Raw genomic sequence first — 20939 nt, 5'->3', positions numbered from 1 at the left:
TAAACATCAACATAACTCTTCTTTTGTTAAAGTCGACAACAGAAGAGAGGAGTCTTCTGCCATATTCTTTTTTAACTATTTGTGTTTTGATCCTGTTCTATGTTGGTTTGAATTTGGAATGAATTGATTTTCCGCATTGTTCAGCTAACTTAGATAAACCACAGTTGTGATATTCAACAAATGGTTGCGCATGACGCAATAGTTTATGTACTTTCCAGCTTGTTGAAAGTTTTTACCAAAAATATTTGCAATTTATTGATAAAAATAAGTTTTTAAATTTTGGTATAGCTTGTTTATATCCAAGCTCAAGCGTTCTACCAAAACAAGAATCTGTACAACCTTAAAATCAACTTGAATAATTGGAACAAGATCAGGGAACTTAGATAAAACAACTCTTTCTAACTCACCAACACACTCTAGTATCTGGTTTGAATTACTCTTGTTCCAACCTCTACCTTGATGCCCTCTCTGTAGAACACTTCTATTTTTTTTAAAAATCTATCAAGTCCTGACCAAAGATCTATCAATAAACATCCTAGCATAGCTACTATTCCTATCAGGATATGTAACTCAGGTAGGTACTAAATGTTGGATTAGAGTATCTGGATCTTCATCAAGGTAGAGATTTCTTGGAAATATCACATTCATAAAATGTTTCATATTGGATTTCCTTGAACTATTTTCGACAGTGTATCTTTGATATTCACTCTCAAAGCTTCCGAGTGTTTTTTTGCACGGTTTTTATAAGCTTTGTATCTTACGATATATATATTACGGGGCTTAGTTAAAAGACAGTTATAGTCTTTTTTTTGCCCGGTGATGTTTTCTTTTAATCGTGTTCTTTGTAATACTCTTTCAATTTAGAAAAAGAAAAAAAACTTTTCGATTTTATTTTCTTTTTTCTAAAATGAATTAGAAAACTTCATGAACTCAATACAATTTTAAGATAAATTATTTTTTTCAATTTTTTTTTTTTTTTTTATGTATACTATGAAAAAAAACAAACATTTATTATCGTGAAAAAAAATATATATATATATACAAAATTATTACGTATCAGATTGATAAAAATACATTAATAAAATATTGATACAAACTTTAGTATAAGTTTTAATATAGTAACTATTTATACTTTTATTTTTCCAAAATACCTAAAAAAAGAAAATCAAAAATTAAACATATTATTTAGGTACAAAACCCAAAAAAACATATAAAATAACATAACATATAAAACTCAAAGATTCAACAAAATATTTGGGTACAAAACCCAAGAAAAAATCTTTTCGCAGGTTCCCTAAAGAGCGCCATTTGGCGTTTATCTATGTTCATTAGGGTGTCCCAAAAATATATATTAAAAAAAAGACGATTCTAATAGCTGTTGTTTTTCATAGTTTTTTACATAGTAAAAGACATCTGTAATCTTTTTTTAAAAAAACTGTTAGCTTTGCATTAGGATATAGGTGGTAACTGATCAACTAGTAAACATTAACAAACTTTTTTTGATTGCTGTTCCAAATATTAGGAAACTTTTAAAACAGTATATATTGATGTGTTTTTAAATCATCGATAATTTCGGTACTAATTTTTTTTTTTTTTTTTGGACTAACAGCTATTTTTAAAATATCGACTTTTAAATATACGAACTTTATCTTATTTAAAATATCGACTTTTAAATATACGAACTTTATCTTATTTAAAATATCGACTTTTAAATATACGAACTTTATCTTATTTAAAATATCGACTTTTAAATATATCAACTTTGAAAGCGGCAATCTTGATTACCTTTTTAGAAAACGTAAACAAACTTAAAGCAATCATTTTTTTCTGATAAAAAACAACTAATCGAATTGTTACTCTTGACAAAAGAATCTTTTGGGCAGTTTAGTTTTTAAAAAGTATAAAAAAATAAATACTTATAATAAATTCTTATCACAAATGAAGAAAAGAAAGATCGCTAAAATAAAAAAGTCGAACCACAATGTTATTTAAACCCACGACGACCGCTTTACCTTCTCAGAAGTCCGATTTCTGTTTTTCCTCAACATCAACTCCAACAAATCGAACAGTTCTGCGATATTACCAGTATGTTATTACAGAAAAATGTAAAAGGTTCAAGTCTACTCAAGAAAATTTTTCATGCAAAACAAAGATATCTGTTATGAAAATATGGAGATACGTTGCCTAAGAAAAATTTTTAATATATGGAAATATGCTGGCTTTGGAAACAATATAATTTCTGAAGTACAAATTGTGAAAAAGTTTATCAAACTAAATATATTGTACATTTCAATGCGAAATACAAGTTATTTAGCCTGGAACACAGTTTCCAAAAAAAACATGAAAATCAGTGTGAAGAACTTCTTGAAAATTTGTTTGATATTTCTCAAAAAAAATAGAAGCAAAAATAAAATCAGATAAAGGTATGCCAAGGTGGAATGCTGCAGTAATAGAAGATTTGGCTTTTCTTTAAGATCAAAGAACATTGAGGAGAGGTGTGGTGAGTGAAAAGTATGAGACTGATATGAAACAAAGAGTTGAAAGGAGAAAAAGTATGAAAGAATGAGACCTCATGAACAAAAATGCAGAGTTAATGAAAACTTTAAATTTGATAGAAAAATTGATTTAGAAATGGATGAAGTGATTCTTCATGACTCAAATGAATCCGAGGTATCAAATAGGTAAATAAATTTGTAATTTAAATAATTCTTAATCTTTATTTAATTCAAATTAATCTTAATCAAGTTAATCTTAGTCTTTAATTCAAAAATTTTCAAATAATTATTTCTAATAATGGTTTAAATTAAACTTTTATTCACTTTATTAAGTGATTAACCCTTTTTGTTACCTAAGTTCTGCGTTTCACCAGTCTTCAGATGCTAGTGATTGTGATTTCGATTTTCCAGAAAGCAATGAAAATCAGCTTCCAACACACACAAAAGTAAATGTCAATATTCCTTTGTGTGCGTCAAAAAACATCTGAGTCTGGCTGTTCAGAAATAGAAATAGAGTTTAACAGAAACAAGCTTCTATTAGCTACAACATCTGTTAGTGTTAGATTGAGGATTAGCATTTGCTCACAAACAATATTTCTAGGAGCTATTATTAAAGCTTTAGGGGGAAATGTTCATGATTTAAATATATTTAGAAGCTCAATAGCTAGTAGATTTAAGTATATTGAAGATTTAGGTAAGTTTTTTTTATATTCAAAATATTTATAATAAAATAAAAAGAATGATTATAAAGAGAAAAACAATCTTTTTTAATTTACGAGCCAACATCAGATCAAGCCATTATGAAGTAATGTTGGGAAAGAATTTGATCTTTCACTTTGACAGTAAGTTAGTAAAAGAAATAGAGGAAAAGTTAAAAATTACAGTTAAAAAGGAAAGGGTTGTGATATCTGTTACCAGTCCTAAATTCAATACAAAAGATGACCGCCCACTTGGAATTATAGCTCTAGAGAGCACTAAGGGAAAATATCAAGCTTTATTGTTCGAAACATTTTATTTTTTTTAAAATAGCTGATAATATAGTTGGAGTCTGTACTGATACTACATCAAGTAATACAGGCAGACTAAATGGAGCTATAATAATTAGTAGAATTCTCAAAAGGGTTGGCATTAAAAAACACGCCCAAAAAAACCCAATAAAACCTGGGTAATCTGGGTTTTGTTGGATTTTTTAAAGATATTTAATAAGTTTATAAACTATTATAACCAACATTAACATTACAACTATAATATTATTAACTAAAATAATTATTAACTATTATTATTAACTAAATTATTATCAACTATTATTATGAAGTATTATAACCAACAATAACAGCTATCAGAATGGCCGCCGAGAGGAGGGAGGGGTAGACGGGGAAGATTCCTGGGGCCCCGTGTGTGTACAAATAATTTTTTTTCATGAAGCCTTATTTATTCATCACTTATTAAATCTTATTTATCGCTTCCAAAAAATCTTAAAGAGAAAAGTTTTTAACAAATATCTTTTTGTTCTTGCTATTTTTCTTTTGTAATATTAAAATTCGAATTTTTTTCAATTAAGTTTCAATCAAAATTAAAATTTGAATTTTTTCAATCGACGTTGTTAACTTTTCATTTGTTAATTTTCTTTTAAAACGTTAACAGTTGTAAAGATTTCATGACTTGATCTCTCATTGATGCTGGATTTTAAAATTTTCGTTTTAGACATTGCTGATGTTTTTTGTAAGCGTATATTTTTAATGTTAATTTTAGTTTACATTTTGTAAATAACATATACGTGTTAAATTAAAACTTTTGATAAATATTACAATTGCGTTAAATACAAAATATTATTCAAATATTATTATTATTAAAAAAATGTTATTATTCGTAAACTTTAATATTAAATTAAAGTTTACGAATAATAACATTTTTTTAATAATAATAATATTTAATTTAATTAATTAATTTATAAATTAATTATAAATTCTGTATAAAGAACTTCGCTTTAATTTCTGAAATACAGAATATAATTTCTCGCCATAAATCTGGATACGAAAAACGAAAAGAGCGACAAAAAAGAAATGAAGAAAGTTTTAGAGGTATGAGAGCACTAGAAAATTTTTAAAATTTCTTCAAAAACACTGAACGATGACTGTTGCGATAATGGAAACATTGATTCAGATCCATTAAGCGCAAGGAATGAAACGGAATTTGTTGGAATTTCCGCGCAATCTGATATTTCGACACTTTCTTTGTATACCGACTGTGCCAACATCGATATTGGAGTGGTTTTACCATTCCAATATTTCTTTTGGTGTTGCATTTACTTTTGTAAATGTAATATCTTTTGGTGTAATATTTTTTATATATAATGTAATATTTTTTGGTCTTTTGGTGTTACATTTACTTTTGTAAATGTAACACCAAAAGACGTAGAAGATGTTATTGTAAGAGGTCCAGAACCACACCCAACAACATTTCCTGTAGATAAACATGGTTGTTAATTCCCTACCTATTTATTAAGCTTTCGTTTAAAAAATAAAGAAATGGTTCCTCGTGATTGGTTAGTTTGGAGCAAATCTAAAAATGCTTTGTTTTGTTTTCCTTGTCATTTATTTTATAAATTTCATAAACAAAGATCAATTTTAGCTACAGATAATGGCTGGCAGGCTAATAGAGGGTACAAAAAATCATATGACCTGACCATGAAAAATCTAGCAATCATAAATCTTGTTACATCCAGCGGCGAAATTTAGAAAAAATATTAGTAAACATACCACAATTGATTGCTTTATAGTAAAACAAATAAAAATGAGACACAGAAATGGAAAGATTTATTAAAACAATTATTAGATGTAATTTTGTTTCTTGCTGAGTGTGGATTTACCTTTAGAGGTGTTACTCATTTGATTGGAGATTCGAACAATGGAAATTTTTTAGGATTATTAGAACTTTTAAGTCATTACGATCCGCTTTTAGAAGAACATTTAAAAAACGTAAAGCAGACACAAATCGAAAAGCAGAGATTGCAAGTACATTACTTATCGCCAGACATTCAAAATGAATTCATATCATGCTGTGCAGATTACTTGAAAACTTGTATTTTAAAGGAAAGAGAAACTATGAAGTATTATTCCCTTATTGTAGACGCAACACCCGATTCTGCGCATATAGAACAAACTACATTTATTTTACGGTACGTTACTATTAAGTCCAACAAATTCAAAATTATGGAAAGATTTTTTGCATTTGTTGACTGCAATAAGAAGACAGGAGAATATATTGCTAATTTAATTCTTGAAACGCTACAAAGGTATAATATTCCTATAAGTGACTATCGCGCACAAGGATATGATAACGGATCTAACATGAGTGGATCATATAAAGGTGCACAAGTTCACATTTTGCAAATTAATTCATTGACAGTTTTTTCTCCTCGTGCATGTTATAGTTTAAATTTATGTGGTGTTCATGCAGCAGAATCTTGTATTCATGTTGTAAGATTTTTCGGCACTATACAAAAGTTATACAATATATTTAGTAGTAGCCCACAAAGATAGGAAATATTAAAAAATAATACTGGATGTTCTTTGCACACTATGTTAATAAACGGTGGTCTGCAAGAATTGAAAGTGTTAAGCCATTTGCTGAAAAAGTTAATGAAACTAAAATAGCAATAAATACTGTTTTGGAATTAAACTTAACGTCAGAAACTCGATCAGATCTTATCAGAATAAAAAAATATATGGAATCTTTTGAATGCTTAGTACTGGCAAAAATATGGCACAAAGTTCTTGAAGCTATAAACTACAGAAGTATTGTTTTACAAGCTCGCAATACAACAATTGATGTAGAAATAACCAATTTGTCAAGTCTTCTTGTTAAATTAAATACGATGAAGACATTATCGTATTTAATTCAACAAGAGACAGTTACTATTTTAAATGAATGTAGATTGATAGGGAACACCTTTACAGATAAACATAGAGTTTTCGGTGAAAAAATATACTATAAGAAAAAAAACAACACACGAGTTAAAAAGAACATCGGCAGAAGAATTTAGAACTAATGTTTTCATGGATAGCATTATTGGAAATATGACAAGAAGATTTAATGCACCAAAAGAATTAGGTTCTTTATTCAATATATTATGGTTGTTCCGTGACTTAAATGATCAAGAAATACAAAGTAAGTGTGAAAAGTTGCAAACTATTTGTAAAAATGATATTGATGATCACCTTAGAGATGAAATACTACATTTAAAATCAATTTATGATGCCAATTTACAAAATGTTTCTCTTCAGTCCGTTGAATTGTTAAATGGAATTAAAAAAAACAAACTGGATGTGCTGTTTCCAAACATTAATTTCAATAAGGTTTGCAAAATTTGCACAATTCCAGTGACAGTTGCCCAAGTAGAAAGATCTTTCAGCATGTTGAAAAGAATACAAAACGTATTATGATCAACAATGACATAAAATTGTTTAAATGACTTAGGACTTTTATTTATTGAGGCCAAAATGGCTATGAAAATTAATTTTGAAGAAGTTATTAATTTGTTTGCGAGTCGAAAGGCTCGCAAAGCTCTATTATAAAACAGTGTTTAACATTATTTTTTGTACACTTTTTCCTAACTTTAACTTTTAAAAGATTTAAATAGTTTTGACTTTTAAAAGATTTAATTAATTTTCATTTTTAATTTTCAATGACCAGAACACGCTTCTCGAGGTCCTGGGTATATGATTGATCATATTGAGGGCCCGTTAAGAAAACTTCCCCAGGGCCCGAAATTTCTCTCGGCGGCTATGGCTATCAGAGCAGGTTTACTAATATTTGAATCATTATTTGGAAATACATTACTACAATTTTTATTCAAATATTTTTATTGAAATTTTTTATTATTTTATGTTATTCACCTCCTAAATGAGTAGTAGTGGCCAGAGAAAGTTACTACAGTCGAGGAGGCTTATTGTAGTTACAACTCTCTCTCAATTTTTTAACTCCTAAACACGAACCTTTAAAGAAAGGAAAAAAAAGTTTGTTCATTTAAATTTCAAGTTCAAAGTTTGAATGAAATTTCAGTACTACCTCCCATTCTCTAGGCTTCTTTTTACCATTTCTGATTGACATTTTTAATTATATAGAATAATACTAAAAAATTCAAAATAAATCAATACATATAAAGATTTAAGGTGAAATTTTTTTTTCAATTACGGTTTTAAATTATATCTAAAAGTTTTTTTCAAAATAATTTAAAAAGTTCTTGTAATAAATTACTAAATAACAATATATAAAATATATTTTAAATAAAGTTAAAGTAGAAAATTAAACTAATTTTCAATATCATTGAACAAAAAAACAAAAATATTTTTACAGAGACGAAATATAAATAAAACGCAAAAAAAACCACATTTACCCAAATAAAACCCAAAATTACCCAAAAAACCCACTAGGTTGGGTTTTTTTTTTTTAAAAAAACCGGGTTTTTGCTAACCCTGATTCTTATAAGTGTTTGTTTTGATTTATGTGTTGTCACCACAAGATTATGCGAAGTATGAGTTGGAGAATAAAACTTCTCCAAGAAATGACTTTAATCATATTGTAAAATTTTTGACTTTTTATCTTGGCGTTGAACCTGATAAGCTCAATCAATTTAAAATTCATCAACCTGGAGCTTGTCACGAAGCAAGATTCATGGCTGATGCTTTGTATATTCTTCCACTAGAAATGATATCCACTATTATAACCTTTTTACCTGATGAAAATAAAAAGGAAATTGAAACATGTGCCTTTATTGTTGCTGTTTGCCCCTTGGTACCTCAAATCTAGATGGATTTAAAGCAGCATCTGTTCTTAAGGATGAACTTAATGTCGATGTTAGCAATGCTTTGATTAAAAGTTTTCATAAACATTCGTGGTATCTTTCTCCAGCCGTAGTTGTCTTTTCACTATCCTGTTTTAATCTTTCCAAACAGAAAACTTTCAGAGCTTGTTACTGCTGATAGCTGGCTTAAATATTTATACGCCTAGGAGTTGTATATCAAGTAAAAGACTGGGTTCATTCTCATCCCAACTTCTCAAAAACTGAATCATATAGTGTTTTTGAAAATTTTGTCAAAGGACTTTGTGTAACTAACGACTGCGCTGAAAGGAACATTGGATTAATAAATGACTTTTTTAAATATTCTCGAAAAGAACAATAGCGTCAAAATATACTATTGATAGCGAGAGAGGAGAGAAAAACAGTAACAAAGAATATAACTCAAAGCGAACTTATGAAAATTTAAAGCTTTCTATATGATAATATATAATGAGATATATTTGTAAATAAAAGAATTATACTCTCAGTTCATGAGATATATTTATGAATAAAAGAACTATACTGTCAGTTATTAAATTTTGATCTTTTCTAGCTAAAAAAAAGAAGATTTAGGAGTTTTACAGTAAGCACTTAAAATGATCTGAGTGCAATTTTTTAGTATGTATTTATCTTCTACCTTTATATAGACAAGGAATTTCGGGTGTACAAGAGAAGTTTAAAAAAAAGATATTTCTACATATTTTTGGAACACCCTAATGTTCATGTAAAAAGTTAATTTAAGTAAATTTAGTAACAATTTTTTTTGCTATTAACTTTGTAATTACTACTTCTACTTATTTTTTTTTTTTTTTTTTTTTTTTAAAAAAAAAATATGTTGCAATCATTTTTACAAACCAAGAGTATGCAACTTTGCTTGCCGTTTAAACGACGATTTTCTATTTAAGTATTTTAATTTTTGAATTTTCAAGTTTTTCCATGTTTTACGTGACATTATTGAAAATTCAGAATACCGGGTTTAGTTTTTAATATAATAGTTATGAAAAATATTTGATCGTAAATTATAAGTTTGAGACAACAATTATTTTATTAAAAAATTATTATTTAAGATTTTTTTAAAATTATTATCAAAAAAATACACTTTTTTCATTTTTAGTTAAAAAGCTCATTTTTTCTGCAATAAACTATAAAATAATAATTTTTCAATAAAATGATTATTATTTTTTAAATTGTTTTATAATTTCACTATATTTGAGACCCAACACGATATACTTTTAAAAAACTTTTTATATAATATTATGGAGCTATTAAATTTTCAAAGGTCTTGGGGCACCTCAAGATAATTTTCAAAAACATTTATATTTTTTCAGAGTATTTAAAAAATGAATGAATAACTTTTGGCTAAATGAGTTCTAAAAAGTATAAAAATTCACTGCACTCTGTACCCTATTCATCCTGCACCCTACTGTACAAGTTGGTTTAATAAAGCTTTCAAGTATTAAGTTTTTGTTTTTATTTTAGTGCAAATGTGTGTGTGCGTGTGGTGTATACACGTAGTAGAAACACCTTTCAGACGCGTCTGAAACGTATTTTTAGTACGTGTTCTACAGAATAAAATGGGTAACATACATTTGAAAATAACACATATTCCTGAAAGTTTTAAATGCACATTTAATACCAAGAAAACATCGCATTGAATATTATCTTGTTACTGTGTTTTACGCGCACTTACAAGTTTTAAATGCGAGTTAGATATTCAATAAGTGTCGCATTGCATACTTGTTTTTATACGCATCTGAATTGTATTTCTAATGCGTGTTTGACACAATAAAATGGCTATAAAACATACATATCATTTTGATGCGTATTCAGACATAATTTTCATGCGCATTTACCATTTAACGTGTCGTCTGGGATGGATTGGTGATTGTAAATAATGATAAGAGCTTTTCCTCTTTAAATGGTTCTCGTACACATTACAATGCGAAATTGAGTATCATAAAAAAGGTCAAGTATCTTTACTTGAAAAAATTTAAACAACGGTTGTTGGTTTGGATTGCCATTAACAAGTTTAGCATATTGCTTTTCAAATTTCAACCTTCGGGAGGGACTACAATATTATTCGGGAGATACAATACTAGATATATATCAAAGAATGTATAAAAAGGCTTTTAGTGTCATATTTTTCACTCTATGGTGAACCTCATTTTTTGCTGACCTGATTTGATTTCAGCACATGTACATACACATATGCGCGCCAGACACAAAAAAACTTTGTAAATAAAGGGTGAGCTTCGTAACAAAGTTATTCAACTCTCAAGTAGTTTTCCAACTCCCTCCAATAGAGAAATCGAGCTCTCTGTAAATAAAAATAAGTGCGTATAAATGGTTTGGAAGCAAGAACAATTGGAGCGGAAGATACTAATGAAGCTGCTCAAGATAAGTTAACTTAACTTAGCAGGGTCTATGTTTTGAACTGGGTGCGCAACTTAATGAAGAGTGTTCTATTGAAAAGTGCACAGAGCGAAGTGCAAGGATGTCAATGCAATAATTGCATAACTGTTTAATATTTAAATATAAAGTTTCTTCAAAATGACGTATTGTATGCGCAAATAGTATTTTCTTATAAAAAGTTGTTAAATATTAAATTTTTTAAAAATATTTTTACCGCTCACACGATACTTAGCTACAAATGGTTTGTTTGATTCAAAATAGTAAAGCACGTATTTCTTTCTTTTGTTGCAAGCTTAAGTATTCTTAGAATATTTAACGACGTTTATGTATTTCCCTTGAAAATTACTCCAAACATGTAGATGACTACATTGCAATGCTTAAATGCTCATCAGTAAACAATGTGAAAATCACATAGTTTTTAAGCGTGATTTCTTTGTTGCCTCAAGTTGTTTTTCTTTTTAAACAAGTTAGTCAAATTCCTTGAAAGAAAAACATTCAAAACTTTATTTTTTCTACTCTAGTTTAAGCTGGCATTTTAAAAACACAGTGAAATGTTTATAATGTACTTTTGAATGAATATCAAGCTCAAAAGTTTTGACTTGACATTTCAACTTCTAATTGCTTTAAAAGTGGAAAACTGTGTGAGTTTATTGTTTTTAAATTAATTAATTTTATATATATTATATATATATATATATATATATATATATATATATATATATATATATATATATATGTATATATATATATATATATATATATATATATATATATATATATATATATATATATATATATATATATATATATATGTATATATATATTATGGAAAAAGGTATGCCGAGCAAAAAAAAACAACAGTTGAATTTTTGAAATTTGAAAAAAGATTTATTTCTTTTAAATAAATATATGTAAATGATAATAAATCACTAGAGCTCTTTCACTATTTTCATCAGTAGTGCTATGTTTCTGATGAAAATAGTGAAAGGCCTCTAGTGCTTTATTATCATTTACATATATTTATTTAAAAGAAATAATTCTTTTTTCAAATTTCAAAAATTCAATTATTGTTTTTATTTGCTCGGCATACCTTTTTCCATTACATTGTTTATTATCAATTTGGTAGTTATATATATATATATATATATATATATATATATATATATATATATATATATATATATATATATATATATATATATATATATATATATATACATATATATATATATATATATATATATATATATATATATATATATATATATATATATATATATATATATATATATATATATATATATATATATATAATAAAATTAAACTTTTATGGGAATCTAATTTGACAAAATAATACATCAGTGCATAAGAATGTTAGAAATAGAATTTTAAATAACCCAATAAAATCTATTTGAAAAAAACTTTTTATTGCTTCTAAAATTTAACATGAAACCAAAATTTTTTTTCTCCACAATTTCAGTTTTGAAGTAGAAAAAGATGCATAAAATCTATTGAATTAAATCAATTGAACATTAAAACATTATCGAGTAGCTTTCATTTTCAAAAAACAACGACAACAATCAAACTTGAACGTACAAGATCAGCAAACAACAACAACAAACAAACTTGAACGTACAACGATCATTTAAAAGATATTTTATGACTATAACAATAACATAAATTCGTGACAAGTTTACATAATATTACATGAACTAAAGATTAAATGGTTAAGAAACCGCACGATTTTAACAAAAATTGACGAAAAAATAGTCATATGGATGTATATGGATGGACCATATCTAAATGGTTATTCATCGTGGTTTTAACCATCAAACAGTAAAAATATTTCTAAAAAAAACCGATTATTAAAAACATAAATAGTGAGATAATAAAAATCGATAATAACAAAACTGCTTTTAATAATAAACTTTTCCTACTTGATTTAATTATATACTGAAAATTTTTGTATTTTGTTATTGATTTATAAAATTCTTAAACCCTTAGCTGTGTAGAAAAAAAAACATCCGAACATTGTGAATGTCATTCGAGAAGTTCAATGTAAAAAAAAACGGTTTTAAAGTTTATAATAGTTTAATTTTCTACTTAATACATAAAACCTTTATTTTATTCATCGTATTCGATAAATAAAAATTTTGATTAATGTAAATTTAATTACTTCGGTAAAAAGCATGTTCGTAAAACTTCTTTGATTTTCATTTACAATAATTTATGGGTCAGCGAATATTTGTAAAAATTCGGATTACGAAGTTTACTAAAGGACGAAGTTGGATTTCGGTGCCGAATTTGAAATGAAATTTTGCAATTGTAACTGAATTTAACTTTCTGTTAAATTCAGTTACAATTGCAAAATTTCATTTAACTTTCAGTTAAATTCGAAAGTTATTAAATTTTTTAAATTATAAAAAAAAAATAATTATAATATAAAGGGTAACGAAACACAACTTTTGTAATATGAGCATGCTCAAATTACTAGAGTTTTCATTGAAATTACAGAATATTTTTGCAGTAATATTGCAGCGGTTTTAATTGCTTTTTGAATAAAAACAAAGCAGATTAAAAATATTTATTAATTTAACAATACTAAAAATTTTCTATAATTAAAAAATAAAAAAAATTGTATTTTGTATGTTTCGAAACTGGAGGGTAGCCCCGGAGACATAGTTTGACCATGATTTTACCTCTTTTTTTTTTTTTTTTACACAAATATAATATATAATTATTTAGCATTAGAATATTCTCAACACATTTAGAAAAAAAATTGCCTTTAAAATTGCCTTTGATATATAAGGAATGGGAATGAAAATGCCATTATTTTCATATTTAAGCCATAGCTTAGATTTGTAACTTTTGGGTATTCCGCCTCTAAAGCTTGCCGAACCCTGGTTTATGCAAATTGTTTAATTTCATAATATCAAAAAGTTATTGATGTTATGAAATTAAATAACAATTAAACTTCAAATATGCTTGTGAAAGTCAGAAATATGGTAACAAGTAAACATAGATAATTTTCCAACAGTAGCAGAGTTAATTGTACCTGAAAAGTCTGATCTTAAAGTTAAAAATATAATAATCAAAATCAAATTTGGTGCTAAAACCATGTAAAAACAAGCCAGAATTTCCTTCATTTTGGTTTGCTTTGGTTTAACTTGCCAACTAATTAGAAGCTCGTACTTTTATATTATTGCTGAAAGATTTATCCCGCCACTAATTCCAGTCTCCAAAACTAACGAGAGCCTTAAAGCACCAGATGTATCAAAAATAAAAATCACATAGATTTCCATCTCTTTTCCTGTGAAAGTTAAAAGCATACTACTTCGATTTTGCTTTCTAACCAGTTTTCTAAAGTAGTTTCTCTGACTTGACTGAGAGTGTTCGGAAATTAAATGTATTTATATTGGAAAATGTTTATCTAATTATACTTTATTGTTTGAAGGTAAATAAAAAAGTAAGTGGAAATGGATTGAGTTAAATTTATTTCCAATTTCCGGAAGGTAGAAAGTATTTAAAAATTAATCACTTTCTTTAGGTTTTTGCATGACATTAAATTTATAATATTACTGTTAATTAAATTGGAACTTACCTCTGTACACGTTCTAATCACTTCTCATTGGAAAAAAAAAATTAAGCAGTATATTTTTTTAATTTTTTAATTTCTGTTTTACAAACAGTTGGTTACATATCTCCTCTTTGCACTCTTTAAAACTAATGTAAATCTTAAGTTTGATGAAAGGTTAGTTTTTTCTTTCCTTTGAATAAAGTTTGATCTACTAAAAGCAGATTCTACTGCAACAGAAGATGCTGGTATAAATGTAATACTTTCAAACGCATTAGCTAACACAGGCAAACTTGATGAATTTTATTTCCAAAACTGACCAAAACTTAAAGGACTTAGAGAAGCTTCTTTTCCTATAAAAGTTTATTTCTCCCTGTATACGTTTATCTTTGCGTTTCTTGGAGTTGTTTGATGAACAATCAAGCCTACCCTGCCAGCCAACTTGTACGCTGTGGATTGTTTTATTATGCTTTCTGCTAGATTAGGTCAGAAATCGTTTTGTTGGGTATTTTGCAATGGAAAAGGCGTTATGTTTTTGAAGATACTGACTAACTCCTTTTCTGTGCTTTTAATATCTTCTGCACTTAACCATTTTCAATTAAGAGGTTCTAAATGAGCAGCCGTGGCGCAGTGGTTAGAGTTCTGCTCTGTGATAATACCGTAAGGACTTCTGGGAGCACCTAAAATTACTACAAAAAATAAAATAAAAAATAAATGAATAAATCAACTACTTTTAATATAATTTTGTTTTGAGCGTCTGGAATGTTAGTCTTGCCAACTAATTGATGGCTCAAGTTGCTAGATAGGAATTCTTTTATTTCTTTTTATTTAAAATCACCAGATTCAGTTTCAAGACTATGAAACAAAATTCTTTTGGTAACAAAAGGTAATGATAAAATCTCGTATTTTCTTCCCGATAAGTGCACAATTTTTTTCCTCTATCCATTTTTCTATTTGTTTTTTAGTTATTCCAGCAATTTTATTTGATTTTTTTGTGATGAGAATTGCAGTTAACTTCACAAATTGATTGAAAGCGAATATAAAAATCAATGATAAAGTTTTTAATGTTGTTTAAATCTAGTGTTTTGATAATTTCCTTTTGAGCATAACTACAAATACTTCCACATATTTTAATCATTTTAACTAACATTCTAATTCGAGACAATAAACATTGAATCTCAACAATACAATCTGGGTTTACTTTCTTCTTCTTCTTCTTTTTTCTTCTTCTTCTTCTTCTTCTTCTTCTTCTTCTTCTTCTTCTTCTTCTTCTTCTTCTTCTTCTTCTTCTTCTTCTTCTTCTTCTTCTTCTTCTTCTTCTTCTTCTTCTTCTTCTTCTTCTTCTTCTTCTTCTTCTTCTTCTTCTTCTTCTTCTTCTTCTTCTTCTTCTTCTTCTTCTTCTTCTTCTTCTTCTTCTTCTTCTTCTTCTTCTTCTTCTTCTTCTTCTTCTTCTTCTTCTTCTTCTTCTTCTTCTTCTTCTTCTTCTTCTTCTTCTTCTTGATCTTCTTCATCTTCTTCTTCTTCTTCATCTTCTGCATCTTCATCTTCTTCTTCATCTTCTTCTTCTTTATCTTCTTCTTCTTTATCTTCTTCATCTTCTTCTTCTTGATCTTCTTCTTTTTTATCTTCTTCTTGATCTTCTTCTTTTTTATCTTCTTCTTGATCTTCTTCTTCTTCTTCCAAATCTGCATCCTCTAAATTTTCAATTAATTCAAATTCAGAATCATTGACTTCTAGATTCTTGTTATGTGACTCAGTATCATACTCATTTTCTGATTCTAGAGTTTGATTAATTTCGTCCGTTTCTTTATTTACTTTTTTAGGCTGCTTTACAAATGGTTGTACAGTTAAATTTAAATTATGACAGAAATAGGAGAATCTTACAACAAAATCGATTGAGTCAGCAATAAATGTCAACAACGAACAACACACTTTTGAAAACCAATCGCTAAAGTTACATTGTTAAAGTCATTGTCAAAGAAATGTAACGTGAGCCCTAAAAATGAGTAAGGCGCTTGTTTTTCCACATATCTGTTGATAATGCAAGATATTGAATTTTTTTTAGAAAATAACACCCTAATACATTTTTTATATTAATCAGAAAACCGCCTAGAAATTGTTTGCCTTTGCTGAGGCTTATAACTTGGTGCCTATAAATTTAAAACTTTTAATTATCCACTTTTTCGAAAAGCTCCAATTTTTAAGCAGTCTTCAATCACGCAATTATAAAATAAATTCTAAAAATAGCCTTGTCTACTTCTTTCTTTTGCTTTGGAGATATTGATTGGAGTTTCTTTTCACTCATTTACTTTTGTGAAGAATACATGTATTCTTTTATACTGTGTGTTCTAGATCACAAATGCTTTCTTCGTAGAGTTTAGGCGTCGTCATGTGCTCTACTTTCTTGCTTACAGCTTGATATGTAGCATTCATATATATTAACAGATTTTTCTCACAAAATAAGTGAGGGTCTGTTGGGTAGCTTACTTGGAAATTAATAATAGGCTTCACCAAGGTAGTATGATCTGTGACTGAGTCACTATCATCAGCATTATGTTGTGGTGGTATATCAGCAGGATTTGTGACGACTATCAGTCATGTGACTGAGTCACTATCATCACGTTGTGGTGGTATTTATATAGTCATAAATTACACGATAAATTGATACAAAAAACATAGCTTGTGATTTGACAACTTTAAGTACCTACTAAAATGGGAAACATGTATCTGCGCCTTTTACGAGGACATTGTGGCAACTTTGGCGCCTTTTCACAATTTATTATGCGATGTAATTAAACTGTAGTAAAATAATATCAAATAAAAAAAGCTCTGCCGTTGAATTTCAAAAAGACACCACAAGCTCCGAATTATGTTGCAGGGGAAGCATTCACTACTCCGGCGCCCCCTCGCCTACGCTTCTAGATCCAACATTTTTTGGTGTTTGAGATAGCTCTTTTCCGGTCATTGAGCTAACTCCACACATTTGTGTTTTTATACTTATGTTAAATAATGATGCTTTGCAAAAAATTGCGATGATTGAGATGATTAGCAATGATACGAGGACATTGTGGCAACTTTGGCGCCTTTTCACAATTTATTATGCGATGTAATTAAACTGTAGTAAAATAATATCAAATAAAAAAAGCTCTGCCGTTGAATTTCAAAAAGACACTACAAGCTCCGAATTATGTTGCAGGGGAAGCATTCACTACTCCGGCGCCCCCTCGCCTACGCTTCTAGATCCAACATTTTTTGGTGTTTGAGATAGCTCTTTTCCGGTCATTGAGCTAACTCCACACATTTGTGTGTTTATACTTATGTTAAATAATGATGCTTTGCAAAAAATTGCGATGATTGAGATGATTAGCAATGATACGAGGACATTGTGGCAACTTTGGCGCCTTTTCACAATTTATTATGCGATGTAATTAAACTGTAGTAAAATAATATCAAATAAAAAAAGCTCTGCCGTTGAATTTCAAAAAGACACTACAAGCTCCGAATTATGTTGCAGGGGAAGCATTCACTACTCCGTCGCCCCCTCGCCTACGCTTCTAGATCCAACATTTTTTGGTGTTTGAGATAGCTCTTTTCCGGTCATTGAGCTAACTCCACACATTTGTGTGTTTATACTTATGTTAAATAATGATGCTTTGCAAAAAATTGCGATGATTGAGATGATTAGCAATGATTGCGATGAAGTTATAGAACTTTTTTGTTCCAAATATCCAATCATCGCAAATTTTTGCAAAGCATCATTTTTTGACGTAATTATAAATAAAGTTTGCTCTTACCAGGAAGTGTCAAATATAAAAAAATGCTGGATCCGTCACTGTTTAAAAATACCAGTCTTTGTTTATTTTAAATTTTTTTTTAGCTTTAGGGGTTATATAAGAAACCACATATTGCTAAGTGCCCAAATAGTTCAGTTATAAGTATAATAGAGATGTCAAGCTTCTTTGCCTAATCAAGCGAGAGCATTTAACAAACAGAAGAGACGATTGTCTTTTTTAATTTTAAATTAAAACTTTTTTTTTTGAAATTAATAATCTGGGACAGGTCTCAATAAGCTCCAGGTGGTCGGATATTGATAAAATAGATAAGAATTAAATAAATTTTTAAAATGACTTTTCATGATTGTGATTGGAAGCCGTAGGGAAGTAGGATTAAAATTAATTAATAGTAATTTTATATTTTTGGTATTATGTAAAAACCTAAAGAAAGCGATTAATTTTTGAATACTATCTAATTTCCAGAAATTGGAAATAAATTGAATTCAATCTATTTCCACTTCTTGGAAAGTTGGAAACTCATTAAAACTGAACTTTTTTTTATGTCAAATAAATTTTATAAATGAAACAATTTATTTTTCATTATAAAAACATAGGTTATTTAAAAAATATCCACTTTCTCGGAAAGAAAGTGAAACCGAATATGGGAGACCGGGGCTAGTTGGTCGCAAGGGTAAGTTGACGAACTGCGTTTATCTTTAGAGCCTTTCATCAGAAAGTGACAAAAATGACACAGAACCTTCCTAATTGACCATTTCATCATTCACTATATTATTGTCAAGATTCGCACATGCGCATAAGAGATTTATGCGTTTAAGATTTATGCATTAAGATTTATGCGTTTTTTGGACAAAAACGTATTTTTCGGAATATCGCTTCGTTTTTACTTTACAAGAAAAATAGTTAGTCGTATGAAAAAAAATTATTTTAAAAGTTCCATTCACAATTGACTTACTTATCCAGTCAGACGTTTTTTCATAGATGCTGTTTTTCAGGATCTATAGACTGTTTATTGAAAAAAAAGCTCTTGGGGTAAGTTGGCAAAATTTTCACGGGGTAAGTTGGCTCATAGCATTGACTATGGAAAAAAATATTTATTTTTAGAAAATTAATTTTTTTTATTTTTAATTTTTAAAAATATTGAAAAAATTTATTCTTACAAAAAAATTTGAAAAAAATTTTTTTTAGGTTTTTTTTCCACAGAATCAACAGAATAAAAACTAGGCTATTGTTTTCGCTGTTATACGGACTAATATTTGGTACCAGTTAAAAGTAATATTAAATTTTGGGATAAAATTGTTGCCAAAATTATTAGTAAAAAAATTTCTATTAGTTTTGCACTTAATAGTGCATTAATAATCATTTTTATAGTTTGCGCCAACATACCCCGTGGTGGGGTAAGTTGGCGCAAATTTTTTTTTTTTTAAGAGCCCGGTAAAGGCCCCAAGAAATTTTATTTGTAAATGAATGCAAATTTTATAAGTTACCCAAATTCATACTCTTAAAGACTACACTTTAGTATTTTCAAAAAAATGTACTGTTAGGACTACAGAGTTTATAGAGTAAAAACCGAGCCAACTTGCCCCGGTTTCCAATAGTTCTATTTGTAATAAGTTCATAAGCTAAAATTTCAATAAATTTTTTTATAAGCTTTTTACTTTTAAAAACTTTTTTAGTTTTTAGTTACTGTTAAATGGTGACGTAATTTTATTGCGGGGTCTCTAGAAGTTTGACGCGTTGTTGACAAGAGGGAGAGAAGAGGTGAAAACCGCTGAAAATTGTTGACGTAATGAGTGGACAGCCATGAATGTGATTAAAACACAAATTTGTCTTTTTGTTAAATTCGGTGAACGCGCATGGTTTAAATTCGTCTTCCAGTTAAACTTACCACCTTGTTCAGAATGCGATTCTTTATTAACTGTAATGTTTTGCAAAAAATTTCAGGAGTTTTATAATTTAGTTAATGTAATAAACCTATGACATTTAGCTAAAATTTAACCTTAGCTGTTTTAAGGTCATACATAATGTTTTTACAAGTGATAAAATCTGCCTCCCCTCCCCCTTGTCAACAACGTGTCAAACTTCCAGAGAACCCGCGATAAAACTACGTCACCGTTTATTAGTAGCTTAAATCTAAGAAAGTTTTTAAAAGTAAAAAGCTTTGAAAAAAATTTATTGAAATTTTACTATCAGCCGCAGAACTTCTTTCGAATGTCAAATTTAAAATCTTAGTGATTAAGATCTTAGTGATAAGGATCTTAGTGATTAGATCTTAGTGATTAAGATCTTAGTGCTCTCACGTTATAGGATTATTAGAGAAAAAAACAATTAATTAAAATACATAATTCTTTATTTTAAAAATACTTTAAATTTACGAGATCTAATTGCGTGTCCTACTATAGTAGGTCACAATATTAGATATCATATTGATAATTAAAACAATAGGATAATATTAGATAAAATATAAAATCTTGTGTTACTATTGCAGGGCACAATATTAGATCTTGTAAAGCAGATTTATAACTGTTGAAGTTACTGCCACATAACATTTATGAATGTCGTTCGGCACCCATCTTGTAATAATTACGACAGTAATTTTTTTACTACTAAAAATCTTTTAGCAATTTAATCATTACTTGTATTGCCTATACTATGACACTGTCCTTTTAAGAACAGTGTCATAGTTGTCCTTTTAAGAACAGTGTCATAGTTGTCTTTTTAAGAACAGTGTCATATTTGTCCTTTTAAGAACAGTGTCATAGTATAGTTTATAAAAAAAGTTTATATTTCACTACTACTACTTAAAATATTTAATTTTTTTGTTA

The 20939-nt window shown here is 28.1% G+C and overlaps 2 protein-coding genes across 2 annotated transcripts in view; both read left to right on the top strand.

Annotated features, from left to right (window-relative positions):
• The first annotated feature begins 2562 nt into the window (after positions 1 to 2562).
• LOC136078606 (zinc finger MYM-type protein 1-like) lies at positions 2563 to 6037 on the top strand. The gene is made up of 4 exons (XM_065794388.1): positions 2563 to 2681; positions 2854 to 2941; positions 4474 to 4576; positions 5331 to 6037. The coding sequence occupies exons 1-4, from the start codon at positions 2563 to 2565 to the stop codon at positions 6035 to 6037; spliced, it is 1017 nt and encodes a 338-aa protein (XP_065650460.1).
• A 5219-nt stretch (positions 6038 to 11256) lies between these two features.
• Positions 11257 to 20939, top strand: part of LOC100201456 (uncharacterized) — a 29860-nt gene continuing 20177 nt past the window's right edge. Inside the window, exon 1 of the mRNA XM_065792884.1 lies at positions 11257 to 11390. The gene's annotated coding sequence lies outside the window, so the exon portion shown is untranslated. The remainder of the gene's footprint in view (positions 11391 to 20939) is intronic.

The sequence above is a fragment of the Hydra vulgaris genome, chromosome 03 (genome assembly GCF_038396675.1).
Source record: "Hydra vulgaris chromosome 03, alternate assembly HydraT2T_AEP".
Classification (NCBI taxonomy): domain Eukaryota; kingdom Metazoa; phylum Cnidaria; class Hydrozoa; order Anthoathecata; family Hydridae; genus Hydra; species Hydra vulgaris.
Note: the sequence above shows the minus strand (reverse complement) of the source record. Positions and strands in the feature narration are given on the sequence as shown.

Coding starts and splice junctions, on each gene's coding strand:
- LOC136078606 (XM_065794388.1), top strand. CDS start 2,563: ATGAGACCTCATGAACAAAAATGCAGAGTTAATGAAAACTTTAAATTT. Junction 2,942..4,473: donor AGCTTCCAACACACACAAAA/GTAAATGTCAAT, acceptor TTCTGTATAAAG/AACTTCGCTTTAATTTCTGA. Junction 4,577..5,330: donor AAATGAAGAAAGTTTTAGAG/GTATGAGAGCAC, acceptor AACAATTATTAG/ATGTAATTTTGTTTCTTGCT.